The following is a 25,249-nucleotide window of genomic DNA, read 5'->3' as shown; positions in this document are numbered from 1 at the left end:
TGTATTTGGAGTAAGGAAGTACAGTCATTTCTGGGTATCCTGTTCCTCCACCTGTTCCTCAGTTCCACCGAGTGTGGATGAGGGCGAGAGAAAGCAGCGTTCAGGCTTTGGGATTCCAGCAGGGTGGAGGGAGGCAGTAACCTCAAGTCCTGTCTCCGTGAACCGGACCAAAGTACATCTAGCCTCAGAGAACCCACCTCTGCTTAAGAGCTCTTTCCCCAGTTTCACTGGACTTGCACCATTGCCTCATTCCGGTGGGGTGTAGGGATCTGCCCCGAAGTTTGTTCTTCCAGATTTGAACCGTTAGGCTCTGGAAGACTTTGGGACACTCCAACATTCTGTCAGCGATGGTCTCCCTTCTCCAGTGCTCTCCTTTTCTGACAGCTTTTTTAATCTTTTAAAATTTTTTCCTAGGGGGTGGCATTGAAGCCAGTGGCTTGAAGCTCAGACTCACTGAAATCTGAACTTGGTCTAGCTTCAAGGGCTGACCCAGTATTTTAATCTGTGATCTTTTTTAGATGAAATTGATTGCTTGGCTCATGATTTTAGAATCAAATCAGCGTGGCCCCAAATGCTACGTCAGATGGTCTGCTATGTTCTAGCCAGAAAAATGTTCGTATGGCTTTGTGCTCTGCATTGCTTTAAAGGTTTTAAAAGTCTTCTTTAAGAGAATTTAAAAACCCTTCTTAATTGTTCTTGCCAGCTGCAGTCCGGTGAGACTTTATGTTTTGCATTAACTTAATTTCATCCAGACTTCTCTAAGCACAAGGCTGCCTCCTTCTCATTTTATTTTTGACTCAGTCAAGTGCCCTGCAGTTAGTTTTCTTTCTTGTAGGTCAAATTGTAGGTGCGGGGCTGCGTGGGAGAGCTGTCCATGTGTACTGAAAGTTTACATGTATGTTGACGCCTGGCTTGGCCACAAAACACATGTTGACTCTGGTAACTTGGTCATTTGAGGGTTTACTGTTCCCTTTTCCTCCTCTTTGTCCCTCATTCCTACATTCCTTTCCTTCATTTTTCTCTTCCTCTTCTTTCTTTCCTTCTCCCCCTTTTCCAGTGCAATTGCTAAGTAGCAACTAGTCAGCCCTTGGAACAGAGGCCAGGAGGGTGGGAGTGTGGAAACAGGGGTCCTCCCATGACTAGGAGCTTAAGGCACTCGTGCTATAGCTGCCCCCAAACCTCGGTGCCCCAGGGCCCAAACAGTCCCCACCGGAATTTGCTGTAGTCCTTGGGCTTTGGTTGTAGGTCATTCCTTAGAAAACTCCTATACATACGTGGTGGCCCATGCAAGGTTAGCCTCCTACCTGTCAGCATGTTCTCGTGAATCACAAACTGGCCCCAGGAAGAGACCCAGGGTGCCGGTCGCTGGCAGATGGTGCTGCAGGGGGAAGTTTCTGACCTGGGATGCTCCCGGGAGAGCCCTCCCAGCCTTTCCAAGGCGGGAAACAAAACCCACAGGGCTGGGCCAAGTTCTGTGCGATTTTGCTTTGAACCAGTCCTTTACTTTGTGGTTTACTGTTTGTCTAGGAGAACATTGAGGTGGCTGTTTGGAAGAAGCCTTAAGATTTTCTGTAGATTTGATCTGCCCTCAGCCCGCTCAGCCAGAGAGGGGGAAGGTGGTGGCTACTGTGGAACTGTGGAGGTTGGCTTCGCGGTTCTGAACTGCAGAAGGCACCAGCCTGCTTTTTCAGCAGAAGGAAAAGCTTTAAAATCACAGGCAATGGGAGTACCTCCGAAACAGTAAGGAGCCCTGTTTACCGTGTAATTTACGTGTTGTCTTGTAAGTGAGCGTCTTGGGGAAGAGGATGGCATTCTTGGGGAAGAGCGGCATTGGGGAAGAGGGGGCAGTGCCTCTCACGGCAGACTCAGAGAGAGAACACACAGCAATAGAGCCGCAGGGCTGGACCGGGAAAAGGATTTCGATAGTTGTTTATTCCTTCGTTTAACAAATATCTACTTGGCATATAGTAGGGGCCAGGACTGTGCTTGATGCTGGAAGGTTTGGGGGAGCACAGCAGCCAAAACCCCCGATTCCCTGGACCTTTCTTATCATTTTCCTTTATACTCATTGGAAACAAAGGTGTCTTCAGTAGAAGCACAGTAAGGAGCAGATGAGAAGAAAATACTCCAGAAACTTTGAAGGACCTGGATCAAAACAGAGAGCAGAGTTAAAATATCTGTAAGGCCTTATAGTATTTCCAAGAGTGAGAAAAAGGCTGCCAGCATTGGGGTTTGGGTTTGGGATTTGGCAGCTTTCCTTGATATTGGATTGAAATACAAAGGATGATGCCAGATTGAGAAACTCATGGTTTGGGATAATGGACATGCGTTTAAGGCAGTGCCTTTGTTGTCACCTCTGGAGTGTTTCTGCATCTCCTGAGGCTCCCTGGACAAGCGCTCTGGCCCTGGGAGTCAGTGTCGGAGTCACCCACATTATACTGGCTGGAGCTGCCCCCCTGTGCTCCAGGCTCCTACTGCTCCCCCGACTGCCTGCACGGATGTTTTCCTCTGTGCGTTCACTTTCCTGTAGGGCAGAATAGCAGAAGTAACCTGTGTTAGTCAGAGTTCTCCAGAGAAGCAGAACCTGTCGGATGTGTGTATGTATGTATATATGTATACATATATATATACATATATTTATAGATGTATAGATTTACTTTAAGGAATCGGCTCACATGGTTGTGGGGCTGGAACCTCTAAAGTCTGCAGGACTGGTCAGCAGGCTGGAGATCCAGAGAGGGCTTGATGCTGCAGCTGGAGTCCTCAGGCTGTCTGGAAGCAGAATTCCTTCTTCCTCCAGGACCTCAGTCTTTTCTCTTAAGGTCTTCAACTGATTAGATGAGGCCCACCCACACTGTGGCGAGTAACCTACTTTACTCAAGGTCAGCTGGTTTAAATATCAGTCACATATAACAAAACACCATTATAGCAGCATCTCAACAGGTGTTTATCAAATGTCTGAAGCCTGTAGCCTAGATAACATGCAAAAATTAATCATCACAGAGCCCAAGATTGTCTCCCCAGTAATCTGCCGCTAGTTAGGGACTTGATCTCTGCAGACAGGCCGGCAGGGAACCTGGGGCCATGAAAGAACGCTGACCCAGACAGCAGAAGAGCTGAGTCCTTGTCCTTTTGTCTGCCAGGAGCTGGCTGGGGGCACTAGGCATGATTCTTCACCTCTCTTACATTCGGTTTCTAGGCAGTGGTGCCGGGAACATTGCTTCACACCGTGTGGATAATTCTCCAGCCCTCTTCTGGATTTCTAGCTCATTGTGGTCAGGAAATGTGTGTTTTTCATATTCATCTCCACCCCCTCACCTAGTCATGGTGCCATTGAGCACAGTAGGCCTTCATTCAAAGTCTGCTGGATATCCGTGTATACAATAGGAGGGTGGAATGATGGTAAATTCTCCCGGGCCTGCCAGTCCCTAGCTGGGCCTCTCAGAACAAGTCACATAAACTGGTTGAAGTTCCAGGGAATTTGTAAATGAGGAGACGAGCAAAGTCTGCTTCCAGCAGGGAGTATTTTATGATTCCAACGAACAACTCTGGGCAAAAGCTACCATTATCATTAGCAGAGAAGAGCAGTCTCGGAGTAACTCACCACTCATGGGCCTGGGCTGAGTGCTGTCAAAGAGAGTGAAAGCGGCATGGTCTCATCCCTTCGGGAGCGCCGCGCTCCAAGGCTTAGCGCCGTGGGGCTTTGCAGAGCCCCAGGACGCCTGCAAGTAAATCACTGGAATTGGCACTTTATCTCATGGATCTTTTCTCTCCCAAGGCCTCAACAAGTGTGGAAAGTTTGAAACCTTGCAAACAGGTTGTGTGTATATATATTCTTACTGCATACACCAAATATAAATTTGGAAGTCAGGAATACTAATCCACTGATCCCTATTAATGCAGCGTGGATTGGTGTTCAGAGCACCTCCTGAGCACTGGGGGACTAGATGATCACAATGGTGATGTTAACAGGAGTGAGCACTTCCTCTGTGCAAGCGCTGTGCATGATGCTCCCGATACCTTGTGGCTGCTGATTCTCTAGCGATCTCATGAGGGAGATGCTAGCATCAACTCTGGTTTCTAGAAAAGGAACCTGAGGCTTAGAGAGGCTAAGTCACGTGCGTGATTGTATGGCTCCTAAGTGGTGGGGCTGGTGCTTGAATCCAGAAATGTCTGTCTCAGAGACTGAAGCCCTTTGCTGCAGGCTAGTTCGGTGACCTTGGAAATGTCACTTAACTTCTGAACTTCACTCTGTAACAGTGGAATTCAACAAGGTAACTTTCTCCAGTTCTTAAGATGTGAAACCCCTCCAGCTCGGGAGGTCAGTGGGCCATTTCCACTGCTCTCCTCTTCCCAGAAGCAGGTCCTTGCAGAGTGAGTGCTGAGTGATGCTGAGTGAGTGACGCTGAGTGATGAATGATACTGCAGCCCTGTGGGAGGTTAACTGCAGACACTGGGTGGAACCTGGCTGGGTGGGACGGAGCAGAGAGGGGAATGGCCAGAATCTCTTCTCTCCATCCAAGCGTGTTTTATTCACCATCTTGAGGTGGAAGAAGGAAAACTGGCATGCTTTCCCCATCCATTCCCAACCCTGATGCATCACTTTTTTCACAATTAATCAGTTACACTTGACCTTGAGAAATGGAGCACGAGGAGAGGTGGACAGGGATAAAAGAGGGGAGAGTTGTAGGCCAGTCTGGACTGGATTGGTTTGCACTGGATCCCCAGTGGGATGAGGAATTATTGGGCCCCTCCACTGAGTCACATCCCCATCTGCTGTTCCCTCTATCTTCCTCTGATGAGCGAGCACCATTACTGAATGCGAGAAGCTTCCCTAAAGCCCTCGTCCATGGCCAGCCGGTCTTGCTGAATGTGAAATTAACAACAGCAAAACAAAGCAGAAAAACAACCAGGAGCACTTACTGATTGCTCAGTATGAGACAGGCACCGTCCTGAACTCTTTCAAGTGTTATCTTACTTAATCCTGGCAACAACCTTGTCAAGTAGACGCTAATATCATTCCCACTTAAGAAAGGGGAAACTGAGGCTTAGAGCAGTTAGGTGACTTGTTTCAGGTTCCAAGTCTGATAAGAGGTGGAGCTGGAACTTGGATTTGGGTCTTTCTGGCCCCACCTCCGTGCTCTTTTCTGGGTCCCATGCCCTGCTGCCCTGGGTCTAACTGAGGTCTTTTCACCCAGCCTGCCAGTGTTCAGCCCTCGGCTCCTACCAGACGCCCTGCAACCCAGTGACTGGCCAGTGTGAATGCCAGCCGGGGATCACTGGACAGCGGTGTGACAGGTGTCTCTCCGGAGCTTCTGACTTCCCCCACTGCCAAGGTAGGGAAGACACCAGGATGCCGGGGGGCGGGTTCCTCTCTGAAGTGGGAGCAGCCAGCCTCCCAGAGAAGCCAGCCAACCCCTGCAGACCCACCACTGGTCACCTCTACACGCTTGACCCTAATCTCCCTGGTTCCTCCCCAATTTTAGTCCATTGAAAATGCTCATGTCAGATATGCATCTTCAAAGAAATCTAAAACGAGTTTTTCCTAAAATTTTTAAGAAAATTTTCATGTGTTATAAATTTGTGTTTCTTGGCTTGCATGTGAGTTCTCTGTATAGCAGTGTGGCAAAGGTGACCCCATTAGCTAAGGCAAATTCCCAAGGCATCAGGGCTTCTCTCTGGTTCGGGGCTGTGGCACCGATGTGGCTGCTCTGTCCATAGTCCCCTGCAGGTGTTCTGACAGGTCGCCTTGCTGGTGAGCAGAGCAGGCCTTTGCTGGGTTTCTGCTCCTCTCTCTTCCTGCCGCTGGCCTCCTGGGGGCCTGTGTCATCACACCTCAGCACAGGTCTGAGGGGCCGGGAGTCGGGTGAACCGAGTCTTATTTAGTTTGGAAAGATTGAGGCAAGGAGGAAATGCTGTCCCAGGTTGTCGGTCCTCATCCCTCCGTAGATACAGGAGGTGAGAGTGTGCTGGGCTCCGTAGCACAGGGCGCAGACCGAGGACGCCCCAGGAATCCCCTTGTGCGCTCGGTGCCTGCAGCCTCCAGTGGCAAGTAGGTCCTGACCGCTGCTTTCAGGGGAAGGACCCTTTCTCAGCTGAGAAAGGCTGACCCAGACGTTCCATCAGGAGGATGTGGTTTTCTCACAGCCCTTCCTGCTCCTGATGGCACTTGGAGCCTGGCATGTGGAGTCATTTGTCCAGATTGAGTCCCCAGAGCCTCACGGACCAGAATCCTTGAGACCAGGCTTTCTTGCCAGTGGAAACGGTAGCCAGCTGTCAGAGGAGGCTGCTCGCCTTGGAGAAGGCCTGGAGGTCCCTGGAGAGGGAGGCTGTCCTGGGCTGGGTGTCCTAGCCCCCACGGGCTCAAGAGTGGAAGGAAGTGCCGTGGGAAGTGCTGTGGCAGCCACGGCAGCCTGGGGAGGAGCCAAAGGCTCGGCAGGGCTGGGTTGGAAAACAGCAAGGAGCTGGAGGGTTGTGTTGATTATTACGGAAGAATTCGAGAGCATCGAAAGAGAGAGAGAGAAGATGACCAAGGGGAAAGCTGAAGCAAAGAAAGACAGAGAGGAGACAATAAAGGCAAAAAGTCTAGGGAGCAGCATGTAAGAAAACAAGATCATATTATGGGTTTATTTAAATTATTTAAAAAAGCAGGCTCAGAGCAGGCTTACCCAACCTCGCTTCATTTCTAATGCTGTATTGTAGTAATACTGAGACACTGTAAGATCCCAGTTTATTGAAGAGATTATATTGGGTTTGTAATACAATACTGACTAAGGCAAGAAAGCAAATTGATTTTAGAAATAATTTGAGTACAGGTGGGGAATAAAGGGGCTGTGATAATTAAGGAATTAAGTCTTGGTTAACTAAAAAATGTACTTAGAAAATTCTGTAACATCTAATTGGGCAATTATAAAAATCTCTTGATACAATACTGCCCTCTTCTGGATAACCCTAAAGATGTTCAAAAGTCTAGACTCCCAGTCTCCCCCTACATCATCAGTTAGAAGTGAACTTTTAGTAGTGGGCAGGGGGTAGAGCTGTTCAGTGGCAGAAGGGGTGATGTGGGGATTAAGGACCATAAAGATTATTCATGCTGTCTTTTTCTGAGTTACATCCGAAGTCCTTGACCCTCTTCTATCAAAAAATACAAATGTAGATGCACTAGTTTTAAAAACAAGTAAATCTTAAAAACAAAACAACTCAAAACATCAAAACACAGAGACAAACATTAAACCCCCAGACATTTAAAACATTTCTGAATCATACACAGGCTCCCGCAGTGCCTGCCATCCCGCCGGTACCCTGGACTCCAGCTTGGTGAGTAGAGGTTTGTAAAAGCAACTCTAACTATTGTTCTGATGCTTGCTTGAGACAAACACATTCGGGAGCTTCCTGAAATTAAAATGAAATTAAAGTAAGACCTGAGGCCAAGTTGCTTGAAGAGGCCATTGCTCTTTTTCAAAATGCATATGTGACACTGTGATTTTTTTTGAAAACAAAAGAATATGGTTTATTTAAACTTTGAATTCTAGGCTCCTGGCGTTTAGCTCTTACTATAGGTTACTCTGAGGGCATTGCCACGCAGGAGCCCTGCACATAAGCCTGACACATATAATCAAAGTTAAGAAAATCAAAGATTAGTACACATTTAATAAAGCTGTCTGTGTACAAAGAAATTGCAGTTTATTTACTATTACTCCAAGCACAATACTATGGCATTCTGATTCATTTTTCTAAACACTTTAGAAGTTATCTGTCTTCTTAGCCTCAGAGCCTGGAGAAGCTGGAACAGAAGGGTTGGCTCTGCATCTTCACTCTGAGGCTCGGCGATGTTTCAGCAAGGCAGTGACCCTTGCACACTACAGAAATGCTTGCAGATAAACATAATTTTCTACTGACTCTCTCAGCATGTTAAATATTCAGATGTTTTTCCATGTGAGTTTATAGTCCATGCTGGAACAGAATCAACAGATAATGACAGTGTTACAAATAAGAGTAATTAAAAATGTTTCCTAAATTTTCCAATTTTGTTTTAAGCACAAACATGGATTATGTGTACAACAAATAAATAATAAAACGAAAGCAATGAGCAGGCTGTTGAAATCAACCCAGTACTTTTACTTCCCCTGGATACACTTAACTTACTTTTCACAACCAAAATGTGTTTCTGTGACAAGCTTTGTTCAGAACACTTGTTTGGAAAGCTCTTAATTCTATGTCAGATGTTAGTGTGATTTTCTTTTTAAGGGGTATTGCCAATGCAAGCTTCATGTTGAAAGTCCTGCCTGTAGCATCTGCAAACCATTATATTGGAATCTGGCCAAAGGAAACCCCCATGGGTGTTCAGGTAGGTTCTCCTACATACAACATTTTACTATATTGTAACTTCCTTTTCTCTACCTCAGTGGCTAAACCCACAGAAGAGCTATTGACTTAATCTGTTCAATTTGTCTGAAATTCTGTATAAATGTTTTGATGGGTTTTCCCCCCCACTTTTGGCAGAACTTCTGTCATCTTCAGAATCTCAGCAAGGGATTTATATCCTGTTTCAATATGTATTATGTTGTCTGTGATGGACGGCAGCTGCTTGATAAACGGTTTTTCTGCCTTGTTTTTATAATCCACTCTTTCTGATTTAATTTTATTTCCTTTTATGCTTAGATTGAAGCCAGGATAGGAACTTAAAAACCACCAAGCTTAAGATGGCTAAGTGGAGCGAATATCCTTCCATAGGGTGTAATTTCATGTGAGCATGTCAATAATGACCTTGACATCAGAATAAAAAAATCCCACGGTGTTGCAGCGTTTGTCTTTTATGCATGGTCGTAAATGAACGAGTACTCTTTGTAGGTAGATGGTATTGATCTGACTGTGCTGCTGACCCCAGAAAGCGGTCCAGCCTTAGGCCTCGGGCACAAACTGGAGTCCTGCTGAGCCGGCTAGAAAGTGACTGCACATGTCATGTTGAGGGTGTGTCCTGCTCCCAGAGCCGGGACTGCCCTTTGTGTGACCTTGGTCCAAGGCTGCTCTCTTATCTTCCCAGAGTGCCGATGCCATGTGGCGGGAACCGTGAGCGGAATTGGAGAGTGCGGACAGGTAACGTGGGCTGGTTTTTCCTGGGTGCCAGTAGACTGGCAGCAGTAGATTGTGGGGTTCCTGCAGGTGGGTGTTAGTGCCTCTGTAATTACACAGCACACGGTCATCCTCTTGGAAGTTTTCAGATCCTGATTACACTGCTTCGTATTACATAATGAGCCAGTTTTAAATCTTGAAGATTAGAAGATTCTGTAATCTTACCAAATTTTGTCATCTGCTCATTGTTCTGCAGTTAGATGGTGACTGTCACTGTAAGTCCCATGTCAGTGGTGATTCCTGTGACACATGTGAAGATGGATATTTTGCTTTGGAAAAGGGCAATTACTTTGGGTGTCAAGGTAAATCCCTCCAGCGGCGGGGGAGGGGGGTCCTGAGCAGGGCACAGGTGTTGCTGGACAAAGACTGTCAGAATAACCTTGCTTCTGACTTCACTGTCCTCTGGCAGACTTTCTGATGGGATGGGACTGAAAAACTCCGTCCTGGGAAATTGGCCAAACATTTCCTTAAAACTAGTAATAAATCGCAGACAGGGCTGCTTCCACCTTTCTTCTACCAGCACGCTGTTTTTTAATTATTAAAAAAAAAAAAACATAATTGGAATGGGTGGAGTCATGAGGGAGATGTAAATAATGTCGCGACTTAGTACTTTCAAAGATACGTTTTGCATTGTCAAAAAACCTTCCGCAGGATAATATTGTGTTAAATGATACAGTTGCAGGGTCTGTCGCCCCACAAGGCTACTGTTGTATCTCTCAAGCAGCCTCTGCTTAGCACACGTTGTTTACAGTAGCGCTGTGTGGTGAAAGCATGTTCAGCTCCTGGGCTGCTGGCCCCTTACACTGCACAAAGTACTAGAGCTGGCCTACAAGTGCAGCTCCAGCTTTCAAGTGGACTCTCAGGGGGGAACATGCCATCTTACTTTGAGAGCTTCCTACATACTGCAGACACCTGCCGGATGTAAGACGTGGCGGGAGAAAGAAAGCACGACCCTGCAACCTTGGGCGTCCTGATTTCCGCTTCTCACCGAGGGAGGGAAAGCCTCCAGCGTGGAGGTGCTTTGATGCGTGACCACAACTGTTTCCCAACTTTCAGGATGTCGGTGTGACATTGGCGGAGCCGTCACCCCCATGTGCAGTGGGCCCTCTGGAGTCTGCCAGTGCCGAGAGCATGTCGTGGGGAAGGCCTGCCAGCGGTGAGTCTTCAGGGAGGTCCCTTCCCATACTGATGTCCTGAGGACTCTCTCAGGGAGTCCTGCCCGTGCTGACAGCTCTGGTGGAGAGAGAGGCAGTCCCAAGGTGCGAGGGCAGTGTAGCTGTACTGTCATTTGCAGTCCGGACACCTGTCAGTGTGTCTAATTAAAGAAGGAGGTAAAGTTGCCCTAAAAACTGTTCCACTTTGTACATAACAGAGTGGCCTCACTGGAAAGTTCCCATAGGTGAGATGCAGGCTGGATGCTCGAGGTGGGTTCCCACAGCCCAGCCTCCATGGACAAGTCACATGGAGGAGCCCAGCAGACGGGAGGGCTCCTGGGCCAAGGAGATGCACTTCTTGCTTCTCCCTTGGGACCCATGACTGTGGGGAGTGGAGGGTAAGAAAACGTTAGCAATTTTATAAGAGAGGGCGTCTCTCATCTCATGCAGGAGCAAATTAAAAGAAACTATAGGACCAAGGGAGGAAGGAGGAGCCTGAGGTCCGGGAGGCAGGGTTGGGGGTGGTTATAGCAGGTCTGGGGTAGGCTGTCCTTTTATCCGGCCTATTTAGCAATTTCTGTGTTTGTCTGAAGCCATGATCCACCCATAATGGATGGATGTGGAAGGAAGAAAACAACTAAGTTTTAGTATTCTGACTTTTAATCATGTGCTGAAACTCTCATGAAGTACACCTTCTTCTCAGCCTCCAGCACCTTCACTGCTGCACTGCCAGCAGGTTCATAGAGACCTGTAACGCAGCCAGGGTGGGTCGTCTGTACCTGGAAGGTGCTTCTCTGCTTTTCCTCGGCGTTTCCAGCATTTGAATTCTCAGAGTCAGAGAGTCGCAGGGCCTCAGTAATAAGGCATGTCTGTAGTCTGTTTCCCTGCAGACCAGCGAGGCTCACGATGGACCAGAGGAACTTCATAAATTGGTTCAGAAACATTTTCCACCCATGTTTTACCTCTTTCCACCCTCCTGTTGATAAAGTGAGCTTTTGCCCTATTTAACCAGCGTGAGTTTTTTCCTCCTTCCAGCTCTGTAGGTGATTGGGTAATTTTGAAGTTAAAATAATGCACCTGAATAGAATAAATCACCCACCCTGAGGCCAAAATATTGACTTTTGACATTACAGCCAATACATGTATATATGAAATTTAGATTGTCCTTTGATTTAGTGGTAGATGATAACGGAAATACAAGGATGGCTAACCAGCAATATAGATGCCACAGTACCTTTCCTCCAAGTTGATAAATCTTGAGGGTTTTTTTGTCCTAAATTCCTCCAGATGTTTGTTTATGATTCTGTCTGTGCATTTTGAGTTTTTCTTGCAAGTTTAGAAAGCTTTGTTTTCTAAATAGTTTTTGTGATAATGTAATATGTGTTCATTGTAAAATTTTAATAAGTACCTGAAAGTAAAAAGGCAAAGAAGAATCTTCATTCCACCACCCAGATAAAACCCCTTTTAGTATTTTTGTACATTTTTCTAGGTTTTTTATATGAATAAAAATTAGTATTTTTATATAAATTTTATTAATTTCTTCACCTGATATCATGAACATTTTCCACTGTAATTGTTTTCAAAATATTAATGGTTACATAATATTTAATAATTTCTTTGATTATTTCATAATTGTACACTTAAATATTGTTTCCAAGTTTTCATTATTATAAAAATTATTTCATGTTAATTTTTGACATTGTAAAATCATTCTTTAGAAAATACTCCTGAAAGTAGAATTACTGGGTCAATGGGAATGAACACTTTTAGGGATCTTTGTAAATTTCCTCCAGAAAAGTCGTTAAGTGTTCCTAATTCTTTATGCAGTATTATGCAGTATAGGAGCATGCCCTTTATTTCCTTTGACTAATTGGCCTTTATGGCTTTAAATCCACTAACAGCTATTAGCTTGTGACTAGGCTGTCAAAATGTGCCATTTGAAGAACTTCAAAGTAGTTTGGATGTAAAATGTCACAGAAGTGTTAGACTATTTTTGATCATTCTCTGTGACCACCGTTATTGGATTCTTGAAAGGAATCTATTTATAGGCCTACAGTTTAAGAGAAAACAAGGCATAGAATAGTCATTCTAATGATCAAAATGTGTATGTCCATATAGAGAGAATGCATCTAACTTGTAAACTTAGTGTGTGACGTGTTTTATGCTGTGTTCACTATGGTGCTTAGCAGTGGTGCCTGGCATAGATATTAACATTTGTGTAATCAGTGATATGAGTATATAAATGAATGAATTTATAGTAAATGACCCAGTTTGACTTTGCTAAACTGTTGGCAACCATTTAGAACATTTTAAAGATCCTACCACTATGGGTTGTTCTAAATGATTTTCTCTTTTGACTGCTTGGAATGAGTAGGTGTTGGATGTATTTTCTGTGAATGTTCACATGAGTAAAAGCAATGATTTAGAGGAAAAAAGCAGGGGGCCTCTCTCATGTGTCCTTGTTTAATGCCTTCTGTCAATTTATTGGGAATTCTTTCAGTGATAGCTGTTGGGATTAAAGGCTGTCAGATTATCAATGAACCTCACTTACTGTGTCCACGTTTACTTTTTGTTTATAAAAGACCTGAAAACAACTACTATTTCCCGGATTTGCATCATATGAGATACGAGATTGAAGACGGCACTACACCTCATGGAAGAGCACTTCGGTTTGGATTTGACCCCCTGGAGTTTCCTGAGTTTAGCTGGAGAGGCTATGCTCAGATGACCTCGGTGCAGGTAAGTAGCCGGGAGGGAACAGCCCCGGGCAGAGCAGCCTGGCTGCTCACCCACAGCACCCTCGGGAAGCCGCCTAAAGGTGAGCTCGCCCCAAAACTGAGCCCAGGATTCTTGTTCTCCAGGTGTGGATGGGGCTCGGGTTAAGGGTGGATTTTAACTGATAAGCATATATCTGTTTCAGAATTTATTGTTAGTTTATGTTGGTCAACAAATCAGAAAATGGAGGGATTTTTTTTAAAAAAGGGAAAATGGTGTTTACCTCTGGAGACTTTTTGTAAGACGTTTTCCAAATGAGGTTAGGCTATATTTTAACATGAGAGACATTTTTCTTCAAGTCCATTTGTGGAGAATAAAAATGAGTTGATTTAAGTAATTCCAATAAAGCTTGTATTGCATATCTTTGACCAATGCTTTTTTTTTTTTTTACTTTTTTAAAACTCTGAATTACTATATGAGTAGAAACTAAGATAAAGCAGGAGTTTTAGTCAGTGCTATTTAATTTTTCTTTTCTGTATTTCTCCTTTCCTCCAATCTTCTCTACCATACCCATCTCTCTTGGCTGTGCAGTGGAATAATTTAAGGAATTGACACATTGTCTGTTTACCTTTAGAACTTACACACCTTTGTAGCTAAACATTTCTGTATAGTCATTGAAGTGTTGATCTCTTTATAAGGTTGGTCTCTTCAAGCTGTGTTTCTCAGTGGAGAAATTCAGAATAAAAGAGGCAAATGAATGATGATGGTAACTCAGTATGTGTCCTCAGCAGGTCTAAAACTGGTCCTTGTTCTTTCTAGCTCAGGCAGCCCTTACGGAAACAGGGATGGGTCCCAGCTCTTTTGGAGCCGTGCTGACTCTAACGCTGCTACCTGCCAGGCAGAGTCTGCCATCAGGGATGCCTTTCACTAACAATACCTAGGATCTTAAGACACATCAGTGTTTTTCTCTTCTCCCCAAATACAGCAATTCAGTTTCTTTAGTTCTCTGATATTCATTATTCTTAAAAAGGCAGTGCATTCCATTAAGTCATAATAGGATGTGAAGGACTAAGAGCGAAGGTATATACCTTCTCACAGATGTTTACAGTTTGAAAGAACAGCTGGTTAACACAAAGGAATGAATTTCTAATGATGAATTCTTTTCTGTAAGTATTTTCATCAGAGGATTTGGATGGTGTTCCCTCGAATCACTACTTACTTGACTCTGCCCTTAATACATTTTTGCATTTTTATTTTCCGACTTGGAACTAACATTTCAAGATTAATTCCATTAAGTTAAGGGAGACAGTGGGAGGTTCTCAGTGGGGTCAGCTGCAGCTTCTGCTCCCAGAGGAAGGGTTCTACCCTTTATTGTCTTTATTGTCATAGACATCTGTTCACACAAGTCCCCTTCATTTTAACCAGAGGAGCTGGAGGGAAGGCCCAAAGAACCCCTGACAGAGAAATTTCCACGTTTCATGAATTTTCCTTGGGCTGCAGTTGGATCTGGACATGTGGTCTATGGTTCAGAATTAAAATAGTCTAATCTTTCCTTCAAGATTATGGGCTCAGAAACCCTTACACGACATTGTGTGAGCGTCAGGGGCCTGGGGACCAGCAGGACCCCCTTTCCCCAGCAGAGAGCCCACGTTCTTCTTGGACAGGGATTGAGATCAAGTCCATATGATTTAGCAGGCAGATTTTGGGTACATCTAGACTTCATCACTAATGTACATAGGCTCTCATAACCTCTCCTTAGCCACCATTGATTTCTGTGTCTGTTTCAAATGTCCCGTACACGACATGGACTCTGGGTGGTGGCAGTAATACACTTCCTTCTCTTCTCCCTTTTTACGTCTCCCAGCCAGTGGTGGTTCCCCCATCACCGTGGCTTTCTCTAAACTAATCCATCTAACATTCCGCTCTGTCTGCCTGATTAACTAAAAGGTCCAAAGAGGATCTCGGTTGCCAGCGGAGTGCATTTTCCTTGTAACTGTAATTGTAAGTGGTTTTAATTTATCACCCGACTTGCCTGTCTCTGTCTTCCACAGAGTTATTTACTTGGTCCTTGTTGGGTGGGTGTCAATGGGTGTGTATTTGAGTGTGAATTTGTGTGTGCCTGGTGCGCGTATGTAGTTTCACCGCAAGCCCAGTGGTGAGACTTGAGCAAAGTCTCTGACTAGCATTCCTTTTAACCAGTTGTCTCTTCTATACTCTATGCTTTTGCGGTATTTTTCAGAATGAAGTAAGGATCGTGTTGAACGTGGGGAAGTCAAGTCTCTCCTTGTTTCGCATTATTCTGAGATATATTAACCCTGGACCTGAAGCAGTAACTGGCCGTGTAACTATTTATCCATCCCGGGCTAAGGCAGGTAGGTAAATTTTCAAGCCTCTTTTGGTTAGAGATCTGATTAATTAGTGAAGCGGTTTCTCCAGTTTTCACAAAGTTGATCTCTTCAGTAAATATGAAGCCTGGAGCCTGGTCTGATTGGGACACAGGAGAAATGGGTGAGGATAGGCACTTCTAAGATGAACGTGGTAAAAGCATGAAGCCCTAGAGAGTTCCAGGGTCATTCAGGGATTCCTGAGGGCAGGTCCCACCGCAGTCAGACATGAGGCCAGGAAGCCTGTTCTGCGAGGAGTGAGGGCTTCTGCTAGTCCTGGAAACAGATTCCGGGACGAGATCACTGGGAAATCCACAGGGACACAAAATGGCATCAGTGGAATCTTAATCGAGGACTGAAATGTAAGCGTCTTTATTTAGTATCCACAGCCGAGTCAGACCTGTGTTCCCAAGTTGTGTCAGCCAAGCTTGTAAGGCTGGAGATTGATTAGGTAGTAACTGACAGGAAGAGCTAGCAAGCCGGCTTTATCATTTACAGAGTGCTTTGGCCTCCATTTCCTCTCATAAGAACGTTGAGAACTGAAGAGGGTTGAAGAGGAAACAGCTAAGAAGTGTAGGAAATTGCTTAAGCGCCCAGCTTTGTAGACAAGACCCAGTGTTCAGACCCCAAACTCTAGCAGACCCACTGCCTCCCACGTGACACTCCATCAGTAATTTGCCCTCAGTTAACTCAAACAGTTGGAATACACTGTGGTTTGTTTTCTTGGCCTCGGGGGCACCTCACCTAAGCCCCCACATCTGAGTTAGGAGCCCCAGTTATGCAATTCCTGCAGTAACCTGTGCCTCCTCCCAGACATCACTGTCCACGCTGTGCTGTATTCTCTTCTGGTCTGTCACCCCTCCCCTCCCGTGTCCCCACTATCTGGGAGTGAAGGCCATGCTGGCTGTGTTCACTGCCTCGTCCCCAGAACTTAGTTCCAGGCCTGACACATAGTGGGTTCGGTAGATGTTTGTAGAACAGGAGAGTGAATACAAGTATTTGGAATAAACATTTCTTCTAAAGAAAAAGCCTCCGTTGGACTCAGATGCAGCAGTTTTGTTGTGTCTGAATCTTCTGCAAAAGGTTCTGTTTGTTTAATGCAGAAGAAAGCGCTTTGCATCCTGAAAACAAACAGAAAATCAAAACTTTTTCTTATTTCAAAATGAATGCCTGTTCTTCAATAAAAATTTTTTAAAAATTTAAATTGCATATAAACAAAAAGGAAAAAAATAGCTTAATATCTAATGCAACATATTGAATACTTACTATGTGCAAAGAATTTTTCTAAGCAGTTTATGTGTATTGATATATTTAATAAATTAATAGATTACAATACTAGCTTTTAGCCACTAATATCTTATCAACATCTTTCTAGCCTATTTTATACATAGTCATATGCATTCATGCAGTTGTTTAAAATAAGATCAGTAAATCTGATCAGAAACTTTTTCAGATGTAAACTGAATGTTCAAAGCTGAATATCTAAAGTCAGAACACTTACTGCTGGAAAAATGCCTCAAGCAGTTCTTTGTGTTTCTGATAGGTGCTGCTCAGAGCAAGGAGATCATCTTTCAGCCGAGTAAGGGACCAGCCTTTGTCACTGTCCCCGGAAATGGTTTTGCAGACCCATTTTCAATTGTCCCAGGGACGTGGATTGCTTGTATTAAGGCAGAGGGAGTCCTCCTGGTAAGAAGAAATGGTTCTGAGTGCAGATTCTTCCCCCTTTAGAGGTGGTCCCTCCACAGTGACCCATGTGACCATAGGATAGAAAAATCATAGCTCGTTCCCTTATGGACAGAGGAACCTATGGTGACCTTTGCCCTCAAACATGACATAATGACATAGGAACCAACTTAAAATGGCTTTTATAGTCTTCCAGCCAGCTTCTCACAGGCCAAAAAAAAAATTTTTTTTAACTCATAATGTCGAAGTTATCAAAATAAATGTAAAATCTTCATAAGCATATATTCCAGCCTTTCAGAAATGGAATTTTTTATCATGAATCAGAAGGACATTAAAAAAAAAAATCAACCTCTCTGGGAATCAGAAGGGGCAGAGGAAGAGAAGACTCTAAAAGCAGTGACATTCTTGGTGGTGGAAAGAGAAGGGAGACACAGGAAGAGCCAGTGCTTCTCCGTGACAGGCTTCCTGCCTCCTTCTGCCTGGACCGTGGCAACAGCATCACCAAACAGATTGCCTTGGACAAAGAACTCTTCGTCAAAGGAAGGGCTGTATCCTTGCACGCAGAAGAGCCAGAGAGGCCAGGGGACTTGCAGGGATGAGATCTGCTGTCTCAGATCCTCTTCTTTGATGTCTGCTTTTGCTTATAGTCTTCGGCAATCCTTGGTTTCATGCTCTCAGAGTGGAAGATGTAAAGCATTTCCTTCTGGCCCAAGCCATTTGATTGGCTAAATGAGTAAATCTCAGGCACGTTCCCAGCCTGCACCAGGCAGTATGGACTATGCTTACCCATATAGGTCTTTTCCAAATCTGGGATCTTATAAAGATAATGTGAAGATTTGAGCTGTTCATTCCATTCCTATGTTTCTTTTACTTCTTGGTAGAAAGCTGTGTTGCTTTACAAAAGTTTAAGAATGTTTCACAAATGTTAGAAATGAGGAAGAGGAAAATTCCATTGAGGCCAGGAATAGGACATACAGTTGGGCTAATGGAAAGAAAAAGTTCACCTCTAATTCTAAAAGATACATGCACCCCAGTGTTCATAACAGCACTATTTACAATAGCCAAGACGTGGAAACAACCTAAATGTCCATCAACAGATGACTGGGTAAAGAAACTGTGGAATATGTATACAATGGAATACTACTCAGCCATAAAAAAGAAGGAAATAATGCCATTTGCAGCAACATGGATGGACCTGGAGATCATCATTCTAAGTGAAGTAAGCCAGAAAGAGAAAGAAAAATGCCATATGATATCACTCATATGTGGAATCTAAAAAAAAAAGAACACTAATGAACTCATCTACAAAACAGAAGCAGACTCACAGACATAGTAAACAATTTTATGGTTACTGGGAGGGGAGAAGAGGGTGGGAAGGGATAAACTGGAAGTTCAAGATTTGCAGATATTAACTAGTGTATGTAACATAGATAAACAACAAGTTTCTTCTGTAGATAAACAACAAGTTCCCTGTAGAGCACAGGGAACTCTATTCAATATCTTATAGTAACCTATAATGAAAAAGAGTATGAAAAGGAATCTACGTATGTATATGTAAGACTGAAACATTATGCTGTACACCAGAAATTGACACAACATTGTAAACTGACTATATTACAATTAAAAAAAAAGAAAAAAGAAGTTCACAATAAAAGTTACTACCTAGGCGTGGAAGATGCTTCATGACATTTAGTCACTGCAGTGGTGTCATAATTCACGTATATGCTTCCGTATTGTGATTGCATTTTCACTTAAAAATATTTTATTGAGCATCTATTATCCACCTTTACTGTTTTAGGATCTATGGGACCATGAGGTAATGAGGAGATATGGTCCCAGCTGAAGGAAGCTTATTAATAGATCGATAACCATTTTAAAATTCAAACCCACTCAGGTCGTAAGGCCACTGAGCCCCTGCTTTTCCCCTCTAAAACCTTTCTCCTCTTCTCTGTGATAGAGAAACTGAGGGCTGGGAAGAGAGAAGAAGCCTCGTGGTCTGTGTCTGTGTCTCTCTCTGGTGCAGCGCATGTTCCCTCCCCCTTCCCTCGGCGGGTGGGTGGCGATGCCAGGAGTGCTGGGGATCATCTCAGAAGCTCGGACTCTGCTCTTTCCTGAAGAGGTGCTTCTCTGGATTTACACTGTGGACTCCACTTGGCAGCCTCTGTGGAACATGTTGTTTCTCTCCTGTCCTACGACAATGGGCAGAAGGCCAGTCTCACTCTATGATTCACCAGGATGGCAAAACGTCACTTTTTAGACGAAGCCAGGCGAGCATGGCTCTGGTGTGGGAATAAAAAGCCATAATACATGATCTGCAACTCAGAGTTCCACAGGGATGCAGGCATCCAGTCTGTCAAAGGAATGTTCTATCAACTGACAGTTTGTTGTTGTCTTTATCTTTGAACGTAGAAACAACCCAGAAGAGCTGGTAAATTTCCCCCTGCGATTTGAAAATAAAAATGTTCGCCTGAGGCGCTTGTCCTCAGTGCATCAAGCAATGGGTTGCTTTGTGCGATCCGGTGAGTCTGGGACCCGAACAAAGCAGTCGATGTGGAGAGTTGAACTAGAGAGCTTCACCTGGCTATTGTAACCTAGCTTTGTCTCTTTAGCTATTTTATTGCTAACGCAGGGCCACCCTCATAATGCATAACCATCCTCTTGGTCTTTATTTCCTAGGACTACCTGGTGCTGCTCCCCCGGGACTACTATGAGGCCCCCTCGCTGAGGCTGCCCGTCACGGAGCCGTGTGCCGACACAGGCCCTCCCCGGGAGAAGTTAGTATGGGCAGCAGGTGCACGACCGGGGTCCTCTACCTCGGGAGCTTGGGCGCAAGGATTCTCAGGAGGCCTCAGGGTCACAACTGCAGCAGGAGGCTCTGGTTAATCACTTACCTGTGCTTTTCCTCTGCAGCGGTGACTGCCTTTAATGTAAGATTCACAAAGTGCTTTGCACACCGTAGCTGGGGCTTAGGAGTGACTCTCCCCCTCTTGCGTATGGAAGTGGCCATGCACGCCCAAGTGATACCCTCAAGGCTGTGCATCCGGTGAGGGGAAGAGCTTAAAATGGAATCTGGTTTGGTGGACCTTAGTCCGTTCCCCATGCAGATGAAAATTTATCTCCCGATTCCTCTAATAGGCATGTTGTAAGAGTTTGCGGAAGAATGATGAGTGAATGAGTGAAAGAATGGAGTGGAGAAGAGCCTCGGGGACGCCCTTTGACGCTCTGTGTTATGTTCTCAGTTGTAACTGTTGTATTCTGTTGTTGTTGTTGTTGAAGTTGCTTGCTTTACCAGCATTTGCCAGTGACCCGATTCCCCTGTGCCCTGGCTTGTGAGGCCAGACACTTCCTGCTTGATGGGGAGCCAAGAGCCTTGGCAGTGAGGCGGCCCAGCCCCGCACACCCAGTCATGGCGGACCTCAGTGGGAGAGAGGTGGGGCAGCCTTTTCTTTACTGTCAAAGCTGTTACTGCCTCCCTGTCTTGTCTTCTAAAAACCCTTGGCCACAGTTGCTTCTCACATTCAGGGGAACCTGGAAGATGTCCTCAGCGGTGTCAGAGGTGTGCTGAGTTCTGTGATTGGAGTCGGGGCTGGGCGGTCCACCACACTGAACGGTGGTGAGGCTAGTCTCCCAGCACGTTCTAGACATGGCGGGGAACATGGGCGGGCACAGAATCCTTTCCTTTTGTTGCTCTGGACTTATAAGGGGGCATCCTCTTCTGCCTGATTCAGGGCAAGATGTCTCTGAAAGGCCTCCAGGAGTTAAAGCTTACCCTAAAAGGATACAACGCTCACTGACTGTTCATCCCCTCAGGCTGGGCAATTTGTAGCAGCTGAATTCCTTGAGCTCAGAATCTGGAACCACTCCACCCAATGGCACCTCCCTCATGGCTCAGCGGACAGGTTACTGCAGGTCTCGGCATTACTTTTGTTCCAGGAGCTCTATGAACCTCAAAACACCTTAAAACTAAACTGTCTTAAGATTTGAGTTAGAAGTGCTATGTATCAGCATTAGAGGACACAGTGTAACACCTCCCCACAGACACTGAGAACAAAACCACTTCCTCCGCAGTGTCTCCATTCCTTGCTCTCTACAGTGGTCTCTGTTTTGTTCCCTTGAGGAAAATGTTCATTGAGGGGATTAAATCTGTGGAAGGAAAATATACAGGGTGTTCATTCTCACTGACCATTTAGATGTGTCCCATTTTTAACCTACATTTCGGATATTTTCAAGGTAGCAGTTATAGGATTTTCACGCTATTTCTTAAGTTGAGTCTTCATTTCATTTTACTTTATTTGCGTTTTTATTTTATAGAAGATGTACACTTGTTTTAAGAAGTAAAACAGTGTAGACATACATAAAGAAAAACATTATGGTCTTTCTTTCTCACCATTCTAGTATTCAGTCCACGTAGCTCTCCCAACGCATGCTGTGTGTGTGTTTAAACAGATGCATATATGTGCATACACGTATATACAACATACACGTGCATGTGTGTGTGTCCCCCACGCAGCAGGGAGGTACCGTTGAGAAAGGCTCATCTCCAGGAAGTGATGCTGGTGATTCAGCAGGAGGTGTCCCTGCCTCTGCCTTAGCCCAGAGCCACAGTCCTGAGCTATTCTATCTACGTGATGCATAAAACTAAGCCCCAGGCTGTCCAGTTTTATTTTACAGTCCTTCTTACTGTTTTATCTGGATGCTTACAGACTTCTGCTCTCTAATAAAGTAGCCACTAGCCTCAGGTGGCTATAAAAATTTAAATTAATTAAGCTTAAGTCGAGCGAAAAACTCAGTTTCTCAGTAGCACCAGCCACATCTCAAGTGCTCAGTAATCATGCATGTCTGGTGGCCCCTCTGCTGGACAGTGCAGATCACAGAGTATTTTTGCCATCATGGAAAGCTCTACTGCACAGCATTAATAGATCACTGTGATGAAATCCAGAGACTAATGGTGTTAGAAGAGGTCTTAGGAATCATCTGATTTCCCTTCCTGTGAAAGAATCCTTTCTACATTATCCTTGTCAGATATTTATTCATTTAGTCTCTGTTGAATTGATGGGGGACTCGCTTCTTCTAGAGATAGACTATTCCATTTTTAAGTAAACTATAATTATTAGAAAGCCCTTTTTTATATTAAACCAAAACATGGTTCATTATAATGTCTAACTTTTGGTCCTCATAAGCCACCCAGACCAACGCTGAGTCATCCTTCCTTCCTTTTGGAAACCACGGGTAGTCTCTGGTTTAGGGGATGGTTCTGGAGTGAAACTGCCTGGGTCACGTCCTGGGTCACCACTAACTAGCTGTGAAGAGTCTCCCTGGGCCCGAATCTACTGGTTTACACAATGGAGATGAGAATAGTACCTACATAACGGAACTAGTCAATGGAATAATCCACATGGGGCTCTTGTTGGGGTGCCCTGTGCCCCACGATGCTCAGGAACTGGTAACTGTACTTAACCATACTGCTATTACATGTTCTAGTCAGCCTCTGGGCTGAAAGGAAGAGCAGCCCTCTAGATCTAGCTCATGTGAAGGAGTGCTTTGTCCTAGGAGACAGACAGGCCTGGCAGGGTTCCGAGGGCGGGAACTGAGTGCACGCAGGTCTCCCAGGAACCTGTGAGGACAGAGCCACGTGGCTCTCCCCACGAGGCCTCCCGCCTCTCCGTGTGTCTGTCTGTTCCCCTCTCCTTCTGCAGAGTGGCCTCCTTTGCTTACCTGTAGCTCCTGCCATGGAGGCTGCTCTGGTCCCATTCTGTTTTTGCCTCCCAGCCCCATCACTCACTGCCCTCTGAGTGTCCTTTATTCTCTGTGAGAAGGAGATCTGGACAGTTCATCTCTTTAAGTCAGAACACTCCTGCTGGGCACCAGGCAAGCCTCTGTCTCTTGTAAATTAGTACATAGTTAGATTTTTAATATTTCAATCTAATTATCTCTGCTCCCTATGTGACTTTAATCTATTTATATTTATTTTTGTATTTATTATTTTATTTATTTTATATTTGTATGTTATATTATATATTATTTTATATTTATATTTATATTTATTACTGATTACTGATGATTTTTTATTTATTTATTACTATATTAACATTAAATATAGTTATATTTCTAAGTATTATTGTATTCAATATTAATAATCTAATTACTGATTAGATTATTACTATTATTTACTAGCATTTATATCCATTCATTTCTGAGATATTTGGACTTATTTTTGCCATCTTATTTATTTTGTTTACTCACTTTTTTATTTACCTTTAAAAAAATCGTTTCCCGATTTCTGTTTGATTGAGATAGTTTTCTCTATCTCCCTGCTTGTTCAGTAAGCATAGATTGCTTTCTGGTCTTTTAGAAATTACCCTTAACATTCTTAAGTATAAATTTTTCCAACAAAGTCTAAAGTTGTTCAGTAATTCTCTTCTCTTCTTGTACTCAACATGGAATGCTTATGAACCCATTGTAAACCCACCTCCAGCTTGTCTAGAAATTTTATTTTTACCCTTTCCCCCAGACTTTGAGATAGAAAAATCACTGTGGAAAATAGCAGCTGTGGGATTCAGAGCTGTGCAGGAGAAACAGTAGAAGTGGATTTCCTGAAGGCACGGGGCAGGAGGATGTTAATTAAGTGTGGTGAAGCTTGGCTGGGCCTGAGCTCACAGGCTGAAGTGGGTTACACTGCTAAGGAATGGAGTTCTAACATTGGCTCAGCACACTTCGATCTAGCAGTTCGAGTTCCACTTCTAGGAATCTTATAGAAATACTCACATAAGGATACAAAGATAGATACAGACACTGACAGAACCATACAGGTAGATGATCGTGTAGCCTTGTATGTTTCAGGAAAAATCAGAGACAACCTAAGTGTCCATCAACAGGTGGTGAAATAAATGATTTTACATTCATACTATGGAATGATAGGCAGCCATCAGAAAAATGAAATATTTCTATATGTACTGCTATAGACACACTAAATACTACCGAGTTAAAAAAAAAAAAGTCACGGCCAAAAGCAATAACCACAGTTATAAAATCATCACTGTTGGTACAGGGCTTACGACGTGCCAGGCACTGGCATGAGAGCGCCTCACACGTTGACTCACTGAATCCTCATAATCCGGGCGGTGGGTACTGTTGTTATCCTCATTTTCACACAGGAGGACGCCGAGACATACAAGTGTTAAGTAACTTGCTCAAGGTCGCATAGCCTGGGGCACTGCGAGTCCAGACTCCAAGCTCCTAACCGATAGGCAAGGTCAGGGGTGAGCGTGCTTTTTCTATAAAGGCTCAGCCAGGAAATATTTTCGGCTCTGCAGCCTGCATGTGACCCGTGACAGCTGTCCAGTCCTGCTGCCATGGTACGGAAGTGTCCGTGATGGCCTGCTACGGGCACAGGTTTTCTTAAAAATGAGAGACAGAAAAGTACACACGTGTGCATTTTCAGACATAGGAAATGATTTGTAAATAGGAAAACCAGGCTATTACTAGTCACCATCCCAGGAGTTGGGTGTGTGTATCACTTTACATTGTTTGCATTCATACAACTCAAAGTTTCTTTTTCAATCAAAGAACAGTTAAGGAGCATCAAGGCTTACTTCCATTCCCTTTGGCCCCCTGTTGGTAATTCCTTCTTCAAGATTTGGAGTATCTCTGGCCTTAAGAAACAAGGCAAATATACGGGTAGGAGTAGAAGGCTCTATAAGCAGGTGACCAGATTTAGGCAATAAAAATACCGGCTGCCTCATTAAATGTAAATTGCAGTTAAACAATCATTATGTATTTTCTCCGGCATCCCTACCTACAGGACCACATTTCTTACTGTGATGACTTATAAAATTCCTCCCAGGTGTCACTCAGCCCCATTTTCACCGTTGCCTGTGTAAACATGCCCAGCGCATCTCACGTCCGTCTGCTCGGGCTCTCTGACAGGTGGAGCTGCGCCTGCGGCTGCGGGTCCCGCAGGTCGGCCACTACATGGTCGTGGTGGAGTATTCCACGGAAGTAGACCAGCCGTCTGAGGCTGATGTGCTCATGCGGAGCCCTGGGGCGGTCCTGGCAGGCCAGGTGAACGTCTACAGCTGCAAGTACAGGTAACCCATCCTGCCCCGTGGGTTCCTCTGTAGCTGGGTGGTCAGGAAGGAGGTCAACTTTGGGAGCTTTGGTTTTCATCTGACTTGGAAAGTT

The 25,249-nt window shown here is 44.6% G+C and overlaps 1 protein-coding gene across 1 annotated transcript in view; it reads left to right on the top strand.

Annotated features, from left to right (window-relative positions):
- Nucleotides 1-25,249, top strand: part of LAMA3 (laminin subunit alpha 3) — a 197,451-nt gene that overhangs the window by 74,611 nt on the left and 97,591 nt on the right. The window contains exons 13-24 of the mRNA XM_031439059.2: nucleotides 5,199-5,336; nucleotides 7,271-7,317; nucleotides 8,248-8,347; nucleotides 9,044-9,096; nucleotides 9,329-9,434; nucleotides 10,189-10,288; nucleotides 12,869-13,025; nucleotides 15,241-15,373; nucleotides 16,929-17,071; nucleotides 19,745-19,842; nucleotides 20,345-20,498; nucleotides 24,995-25,155. Of these exons, the coding sequence (XP_031294919.2) occupies nucleotides 5,199-5,336; nucleotides 7,271-7,317; nucleotides 8,248-8,347; nucleotides 9,044-9,096; nucleotides 9,329-9,434; nucleotides 10,189-10,288; nucleotides 12,869-13,025; nucleotides 15,241-15,373; nucleotides 16,929-17,071; nucleotides 19,745-19,842; nucleotides 20,345-20,498; nucleotides 24,995-25,155 (1,390 nt within the window). The remainder of the gene's footprint in view (nucleotides 1-5,198; nucleotides 5,337-7,270; nucleotides 7,318-8,247; nucleotides 8,348-9,043; nucleotides 9,097-9,328; nucleotides 9,435-10,188; nucleotides 10,289-12,868; nucleotides 13,026-15,240; nucleotides 15,374-16,928; nucleotides 17,072-19,744; nucleotides 19,843-20,344; nucleotides 20,499-24,994; nucleotides 25,156-25,249) is intronic.

Source organism: Camelus dromedarius, chromosome 32 (genome assembly GCF_036321535.1).
Source record: "Camelus dromedarius isolate mCamDro1 chromosome 32, mCamDro1.pat, whole genome shotgun sequence".
In the NCBI taxonomy this organism is placed as follows: Eukaryota; Metazoa; Chordata; class Mammalia; order Artiodactyla; family Camelidae; genus Camelus; species Camelus dromedarius.
Note: the sequence above shows the minus strand (reverse complement) of the source record. Positions and strands in the feature narration are given on the sequence as shown.